General features: G+C 46.8%; 1 protein-coding gene across 1 annotated transcript; it reads left to right on the forward strand.

Annotated features, from left to right (window-relative positions):
- GGS22DRAFT_178476 (RNI-like protein) lies at positions 1–1956 on the forward strand (the record flags this gene model as incomplete). The annotated part of the gene is made up of 1 exon (XM_047963583.1): positions 1–1956. One exon carries the CDS (start codon positions 1–3, stop codon positions 1954–1956), a length of 1956 nt encoding a protein of 651 aa, XP_047821126.1.
- Between the last annotated feature and the right edge of the window lie 7514 nt (positions 1957–9470).

The following is a 9470-nucleotide window of genomic DNA, read 5'->3' on the forward strand; positions in this document are numbered from 1 at the left end:
ATGACGCCACTGGAAATCCGCCCAAAGGAGAAGCGTCGACAGAGATTACTTCAAGGCATTCAGCGAATGTCTTCTTCACCCTCTTTACAGCAGATTGGTCGTGGTAGACCCTCTAGCTCTCCATATGGCAACAAAGGTAGTTTGTCATGTGTGAGTCTCGCAGCGACTTCACCATTCGGACAGTCTTCTGGCAGCGTCACGCCAGGGTATTTCTCAAATGGACAGTCTTCTACCCCCGGTAGTCCGACCGCCGAACTCCCTGCCTTTGATGGGATCGAAACTCGTATAGCACGTAAAGTTGCTAATGTGTCTACGACGCATTCAAACCCGACTACATCCTCCCTACCAGTCGAATTTGCGACTTCAAGGTCGAGATCCGGTACGGTCCGAAAACTACCCTTTGACTTCTGGGCAAAGATGCCCGACGAAATTCGAGTCCATATCTTGTCATATCTGCGACCGAAAGAACTCATACGCATCTCATGCTTGAGCAAAGATTTCCACAAATTCTGCTTCGACGGCCAGTTGTGGACCCATTTTGATGCTACCGAATTCTACATGGAAATACCCGCAGAGGCTCTGGCTAAGATAATACTTTCGGCTGGTCCTTTCGTGAAGGACTTGAATATCCGCGGGTGCCTCCAAATTGAGCACTACAAGCGGGCCGAGGTCATTGTCACGTCTTGCAAGAATTTAATCAATGCAACACTAGAGGGATGTCGGAATTTTCAGCGAAACACTCTGCACAACCTTATCCGAACTAACGAGAAGCTTGCCAACCTCAATCTTACAAGTATGTCAGCTGTGACAAACAGCACATGCAAGATAATTTCGCAACATTGTCCGCAGCTTGAGACTCTTAATGTATCATGGTGTAAACATATGGACGCCCGAGGCGTCAAAATGGTAGTTCTTGGATGCCCAAGGCTACGCGAAATAAGAGCAGGGGAAGTCAAGGGATTCAACAATATAGGGGTAGCCGAAGCTATCTTTACGACGAACAATCTTGAGCGACTTGTACTGAGTGGATGCACAGATCTTGATGATGAAGCCTTCAAGACTATGATCCATGGCAGTCAACCTGAAATGGATATTCTCACAGATCGACCAATAGTTCCACCAAGAAAGCTCAAACACCTGGACCTTAGCCGATGCTCACAATTGACGAGCCCGGCGGTAGCTGTGTTGGGTCATCTCGTTCCCGACCTACAAGGTTTACAGCTAAGTGGGTGTACTTCGTTAACAGACACTGCTCTCCAACCAATTCTTGCTTCAACTCCCCGTCTCACTCACCTAGAACTGGAGGAACTCTCGGAGTTGACCAATGATTTTCTCTCTCAACATTTGGCTAAGGCCCCATGCGCACCGAAACTCGAGCATCTTTCAGTGAGTTACTGCGAGAATATCAGTGACACCGGCATGTTACCCATCATGAAGAACTGTGTCAGTCTCAGGAGTGTCGATATGGACAATACGCGAATTGGCGACTTAGTACTCACGGAGGCCGCCGCTATGGTTAGGTCTCGGTCAGCCCGAACATCGACGCGTAGCTCACGTCCCCACATCGGACTGAAGCTAATCGTGTACGATTGTCAAATGGTAACTTGGACCGGTATTCGGGAGATACTATCTTGGAATGCCGAAATCCGGCAACCTCATGAAAGTTCGGCAACATACCCAACCGAGATCATCGGTCTCAAATGCTTTTATGGGTGGCAACAGACGGTACAGCAACACACACAACGGGTTCTGAAGGGCGACTTTGCCGCCGCCACGCGGTTGGAGAGGAAGTGGGCGGATTATATGCAAGCTGTTGAAGAAGCAGGAGCAGCTGGTGCGGGATCTAGACGACGGAGGCGGCGGGCTCGAGAAGCGCAGATGCTACACGAAGACGAACAGGGAGGGGCTGGTCGCCGGCGAGCTCGGACCGTGGCGGCTGCATGCGCCGTCATGTAACCGCGAGACATTTCCCGGAGTATTGGTGCATCATAAAGATACATTATCGGAGTTGGGGGCTTTACTGAGGCTGGATCCGGTCATTTTGCTTTGCGGGAATTTGCCTACATGCATGGGCTTGCATCGGAGTTTTCGATGGCGTCTTCTTATTGCTATCTACCTAGGTACCTATCCAGAACAGTGCGCCTGTCTTTCTAACAAATGCTGGGTGGTGTATGTATTATCATCGGAGGTTGCTAAGATTGGCCAATTGTCGCTTCTCTTTTTTAGATGGATGTCGATTCCACTTTGAGCGTTTTCGCGCCTTTTTCGCGCCTATGACTTTGACTCTTATTCGAGTCTATCGTTTACTACCTACTAGAGATAGGGATCTTCATGTTATAAAGTCGGGACCTATGTATATCTCAGTATGCTGAATATCAATGCTACTTGCTTAGTACCATATGTCCATTATTTGCTTTTAGTAGCGAGAAATTACGAAGGTGCGTCTGTGGCTTTTACTGGGACACACTGGAATCTAATAGGTGTACGGGTGAGTGCATAATCACCCTACCTTCTACTTTCACGAAATTTCCAAGTTCACAAAGACTGTTAGAGAAGACATCAAGTCAGAGCAATCGACGAGTTTATTACTGCAACATGACCCTAAATGAGCGGTGATTCAGAAACTCGACGATAAAAAGCAAAACAAGCCGTTTTTGTCCATCCGTAAACCATTGACCATTGGGGAAAGGGGGAAATTAATGAGCAAATAAAGAAAAAGAAAATCCATCCATCCATCCTATCCACGTGTCTCAACCCACCAAAGACCATATCAGTTCCATCGGTCGTTTATTTCAATTGACGAGAGGCGGGGGAGAATATTCAGACGAAAAAGCGATCGTCTGCGTGATTTCGGGAGTATTTGTTGGAATGACGATAACTGGCGTCCAATGTTGACGACAGTAGTGCAAAGTAAAGGAAAATGCAACCGGTAGAGTCGGCAAGGCAAATTATCGCACATGCCTTCAAACTTCACGAGTTACGTGCAACTGATTGTTCTCATGTTAAGTCCCTCTGACTTTCGGTATGTTGCAGTCCAGCATTCAAGAATCGGAGACTGATGGTGCCTTGGCGGGGTGGCAATGGTGTCGGAAGGTGACTCGATCGTACCGTGCACCATCGACATTGTACAGAGCGACGTCGCGGGATACGGGCTTCATCTGGAAATACGTGTCCAGGTACTCGGAAATCCACTTGTAGCGTGGATCGGCCATAGCACGTTGCTCATCCACATGACTCCAGACGACGACCTCGATATCAACCGTCTTCCACTGCCGAGGATTGTACTCGGGCTTCATCATACTATGGTCGTTCTCCGGGTTGACAATCTGGTAACCTAGGCGGACCGCGTAGCGGTGAGAACAACAGAATAAAACCACGTCGATCATCGCCGAGCAGATATTGAGACGTCTGTAGTCTTGATGGACAACGACTGTCAATTTGCCCGCTCCTTCAGCATTTGTCTCACGCGAGCCGGCGATTCCCTTGATAGCCACGTCCATCAAAGCGAACCCAACAACCTCACCATTACCTTTCTTAATATCCCACCAACCTTTTATGGCAACGACGAAAGGTAAGTTGTTTCTGCGAGCATCATGGTAGAGCTTCATAAAATCACCAGTATTAACCGGGTGCTTATCTTGAAGCGCGGGAGTTGCCTTAATCTCGGCATTGTAGATTTCCGTAACTTGGGACATGTCTTGTAATACTGCCGGCCGAAGATGGACCGGAGTTCGGATCTCACGTGGATTTTCAATACTCTTCTTGTCCGCTTCATCCTGCTGACTTGTTGACTTTTCAGAGCCAATTGTCTGCTCTAGCCCTTTTGCTCTTGATTCGTCATTAGCTATCTCCGGCTCTAGGGTTGCCTTGGCGGCCTTCTGTTGGACTGTCTTTTCTGCCTCACGATTTGCACGGTCAATGTTATCTTCTGTACTGTGGTCAACACCCTTGACCCTGTCTTTCACTAATCATGTTTGTTAGCAACTCCATCAGGTACCTAGCATGTCACGTTTGGGCCAGCCTATACACACCTCCTAATTCAACCGGATGTTCAACTGGTTCTTTGTTACCCGGAGAATGAAGGTCAGCAGTTTTTTGGACCCAGTTCTTGACATATCCTGCCAATTTCTCAGACATCTTCGGGCGTGCTTCACTGCTGGCGTATGATCCGTTGTCAGGATTCTCACATTGGTAGCGCTCGTAGGCGGCGTCTCGGTCGAGCCAAGTCGCATTCCAATCCTCGTTCTTGAGTGCTTCAGGATCGGACCACCGGAAATCATCATCGACGACTTTCTCCTGCATGTCCAGCGGGCTAGGACTAACAGGATTCTCGTTGGCGTGATTAAGAGCTGTACCCTCCATGGCGCCGCCAGCGCCGACCAGAGTTCCTGGCATGGAAGTCTGCGGGGACTGATCTTCAGCAAGATCTTGAGCACATGGCTCATCCTTCTCTTGAACGGTAGCATCCTTTTCTTGAATTGCAGATGCTACAGGACTTTGAAGATCTCGTTGATTACTCTTGTCGGCGGCGTTCTCTTCAGACGTGTCGCTCTTGTCGTCGGCGTTCTCCTCAGATACGTTGCTCTTGTCATTGGAGTTCTCCTCAAATACGCTGTTCTTGTCATTGGCGTTCTCCTCAAATACGCTGTTCTTGTCATTGGCGTTTTCCTCAGATACGCTGTTCTTGTCATTGGCGTTCTCCTCAGATACGTTGCTCTTGTCATCGGCGTTCTCCTCAGACACGTGGCTCTTATTGTCATCGAAGTTCTTTTCCGATGCATCACTCTCCTTGTCACCGAGGTTTTCTTCAGATGCATCGCTCTTGTCGCCAGAGTCCTTTTCCGATGCATCAATCTTCTCGTCGCCGGAGTCCTCTTCAGACGCGTCGCTCTTCTCGTCATCGGAGTTCTTTTCCGATGCATTACTCTTCTTGTCTCCGGACTTCACTTCAGATACATCGGTCATTCGCGACGAACCATTCTCTTCTTGAAGACATGCCGAGTCTTCATCAAGCTTCTCAACAGATGCAACCTTCGAATCCTCATTGTCTCCAGTTGGTCCAGACGCGAGAGACGAACCTTGGGCATCCGTCTGTGCCTCCACGGCATCTTCAATGATTGGTTTGTCTGAGTCATCGTCCGGTGATTTCACGACAGGGGGCTTTTCGTCCTCAATAAGTTGTGGTAGGTAAGTGCCAGTGGCTGCGTCATAGACGTCGAGCCATTTCTGGCGCTTCGGTACCTCCACCTGAGTCATCTTCTCTAAGATGATAAGTTAGCTTGAATATGGAACAGTTATTAGGTAAATAAATGGGATGCACTAGAACTTGCGTATGTGGTATCATATACAAGATTTAGCAAGCTAGTTCCCAGATGGTATCATCTGAGAGAAGTACCAAAAATCATGTAAGAGTGTCTTCAATAAGAATAAAAACTTACTAGAGATGTTAATGATACCAGGTATCGTTAACGGATGTAGAACGTGATCTAAGACTCGAAAAAGAAGCCGGCGTGAGATCCCTAGCTTAGTATGAAAATGTTAGGTTGATTGTTCGAAGTAGGAGTAATGGACGGTGTCGAGAATGATGGGTGTAAGGAACGATGTACTTGTTGGTAATGAAGGATGATGCTAGGGACAAGATTGACTCCGGGTGTTTGCAACGCATGTAGGTCTCGTTCCTTCCAAGGGAGAAGAATATTGAAATAAAAAGAGAAACGACGATGATAAAATATCATGGATGTTATATTTGGGGATTAGGAGATGGAAGGAACATGCTTACCTCGCTATTGCGCCTGGAAACTTGGGCGTGTTCACAGGTGAAGAAGTTACGCGACGCGATTGAGATATCGCAAGTCTGCACAAAAGGTATCTGTGCAGATAAAAAATCTTCCAAGATGATGTTGAGAGGGTTTCACCGTATGTTAACTTGACCTGATAGGTATTTGCACGAGGAAATTGATGTGCGTGGAAGATGAAATGAGCCTCAGCGTAAAGACGAGAATGCAAATGAATGTTTGGTGATGAGGGAGAGATAGGATCACTAAAAGTAACAACAGAGAATTTGGTTTATGTGCAAAGGTTGTGCACGAAGATATTGTGTAGAATAAGGAAGTTTGGTTGTAGAAACTTCAATGGTACGAATGGAAGATGTGGGTTGGTCGTAGGAAAAGGAAAAGACGGAGGAAGGTAGTAGGGTACGAACCGTTTATATTTTCATCAAAATCAGACAGGTGCTCTGATGGATTTAGTGTTGCGAGGAGTCATTCCCTTTGTATTGGGCTGCTGGTGGAAGGAGCGACGACGATACAGTGGATAGAGGCATGGAATAGGGGCAATGGTGGAAGACAATTTTAGTGCGGGAGTTGTCCAATAAAGTACCTAATAGTGGAGAATACTCCCCTAATGGTACCAGGTACCTGAGCATACTGTTATACCTGAAAATTATGAGCCATCCTGACGGCGTTGCTATCGTGACAATACTCAAAGTTTAGGCCGTTACATCACCTGGGTAGATGCCAAATTCTCCGTGGACGTCTTCAAACGCTACATGTAAATAAGTACCCAGTACCTACATATTATAATTATCTAAGTACCTACATAGTATATACAAAGGGTCGTTCTTCCTAGGGTACTTTGGCATTCTCGCCACCAGTGATCCATCGTCAGTGTTGCTGGCGTACATCCATGATGAGTCAGCAAAATTTTCATAAGATGGCTCAACCTAATTTCCTAGGATTCAATATCTATAAAAAGCTCAAATTAGCGGCACTTCTAAGATATTGCAATTTCAAGCCTCCACATGCATGATATCTGGACACACTTTCAGCGCGGTAAAGCTGAACCAATTCCCGCTACTCGTCGGCAATCCCCCTTTTCCTCCATCATTGTCGACATCAATTCAACAGTTGACTATTCTTGGCCTACTTTGAATCGCATGGCACGATGTATGAAACACCTAAACCTAGTCTCCTCCCCGCAGCTCTCAAAGGTCGTGTAGTGTTCTGGTACTCCCTTGTGGTCGTTACAAGGTCGTTGGCTCTAATAACGAAGGCAAAAGAGGCTGACCAGCGGCTCATTTCCCATAGAGTTGAAACTTAGATGTTTCCTGACCTTGCCAGTCGTACCGAGATAGTCCCTGCCTTGTCTTTAATACCTACGACGCTGTGTGCGATGTCATAGGCCAGATTCGCGCCACGGGCCGCGCCCAGAAGCTCGGTATACGGGGGTTCGGCCCAGGCGGACACCTCGCTACTATGATAGCTACGAAGCGCTTGGGAGTATATTTCGCGATCCTAGCGTACCTATTCTATAGTCAGCATGTAGACAAGAATTATGAACAGACGCGCAGTGTAATCTGCCTGGCGATGATACTGAGAACACTAACATTGTAGACTATTTTTCCTCTGAGAAGTTTGTACCCATTGACAAACCGCTAAAAATCTTACTCCAAACTTCGAAAGGTGAGGTGACGTCCGTTCGAAGCCATTGAACTACGCCACGATTATGGCTGCGTACAGTAGGCCTCTCTACATGTTGGCCCTATCTGAATGTCTGCGCGGAGTAGGTCTTGGGTTGGGTTGGGATGAACCGAATTGGACAAGAAAGTTGGAGAAATGGCTTAATAATTTTTGTTGATAGGCTACCATGAAAATACAAGAAAGCGACAGCGCATATCCGGCTGGTTTTCTGGCCTCGCCGAGTCCGGCGGGTAAGGCGTTGACTCTGATCATATTTTCTTCTGACACTTGTACAGTAGAGTAATTGCAAATAATACTTCTGCTGGGGTAATCGCTAACTACCAATTGAGCATGTATGAAAGGTTTGAGTATGCTGGTTTAGCCTCCCAGCTGATACGGACCTGTTTCTAGCTATCTTCTATGTTCTATGATATGCACGAGAATTATGCTGTCCGAGAAGATAGCTAGCAGGCGGTCTAAGTAGTGAAGTATCCAGGTTAGCATGCGAATTAAGCCATATACCTTAAATTTCTAGACTTCCCAGATGTTTATGGAGATCATTAATGGTGCATATTCCTACACAGCCAGAATGTATTCTTGCTTAGCTGAGAACTCTCAGGAGAGACTAGACTAGTATACTTAGGAAACCTGACTTATGGCTTTACACTACTGGAGAAGGCAGAAATAAAGGTGGTGGTGGGTAGCTTGTCTCATATCTGAATGCAGAGCTAAAGTCGGACGTAGCCAATCTAGTTAACCACACCTCCCATATAACAGAAATAACGGGAAAGGGATCTTTCTTGTTGCTGAACTGTATTTCTCAGTAAAGCTATCTTTCAGCGAGGTTAGCGGGTCGAGCAGAAGCTCTCGACCTCTCCTAACAGACCTTAGTGATAATTAGGGGCTATATTTAGCAGACGAAAGAAGGATACATGCTGAGATGCTGATGTGTACTTCAATCCAAGTGAACTGGGGAGTTGTTTCTCATTCGAAAATAGCCAGAGGAAGCTATTAACTAACAACCGCCACGGCCGCGAATAATGATAGGCTGACTCACGGGCTCACAGCAAGAACTGTAGCTCCCGGGGTAATTTTCAGGCCTGCTTTATGGCCGAACTCGATGGTGGTATATGTGTGGCACCTATCCTGGTCGAATTGGGCGATCCTAGAGATAATGGTACTAATAGATTCATAACATGGCTGATAGACAGCACCAATCTGCCAAGTGTCTGAAATATTATATGTTGAAAATAATATGGATATGGGATATCAAGATGTATGAGGTCTTGGGGTTTAGTAGAGAAGTGCGGTTCTGGGTGAGCTTGGGTTGTTGATAGTGTTCCGGCCGTCAAAAACTACCTCTCATGAGGTTGTGCTACGTGTACCAGTATGAGGAGCATCTCGTATTGATACGTTCTTGAATATCGCTTTCGCCCCGCCTTGCGATCCTATGATGAGTATCGATGTAGTCGTATTTACAAGGTAAAGAGACACAAAATCTCGACCAAGTTCGCAAAAATGCGGCCTGGCAAGGACATCGTGTTTCGAAATATTGACTACGTAAGAGACATCATCTCTCGCAATGGTGTTTGATAAGCGCCGGTGTCGAGAGCAGCCACGTGCCGAGCCGTATTGGGAATAAAAACGAGCCATTATCGCGCAGATCTCCGTCCTAGTCTAAACACCATGCACAGCCTTCCCGAAATATTGGCGATGTCTTGATAAATCCGAAGAATAGCGATCCAAGTTTCCAAGGGTTGTAATAATCGAATGTATGCGGAACCATGTTAGACGAAAGGATCATGATACTTAGTAGGGTTGCATCCAGCGAATCTCTTCGAGCGCCGTACTGCTGGAACGGTTTGTGATTGGTCAGTTGCAACCAACAGAGTCTCAAATGCTGCAACCTTTTCACAGGCCTCGAGAACGGACTTGAACAGTAAGTTTAGCGGTTAAATTCATGGGGAGAGCGATAATTGCGTCGTTATCTTGACTGGGAATTTCATCTCGCCG

Source organism: Annulohypoxylon maeteangense (assembly GCF_022496945.1).
Source record: "Annulohypoxylon maeteangense strain CBS 123835 unplaced genomic scaffold GGS22scaffold_4, whole genome shotgun sequence".
Classification (NCBI taxonomy): domain Eukaryota; kingdom Fungi; phylum Ascomycota; class Sordariomycetes; order Xylariales; family Hypoxylaceae; genus Annulohypoxylon; species Annulohypoxylon maeteangense.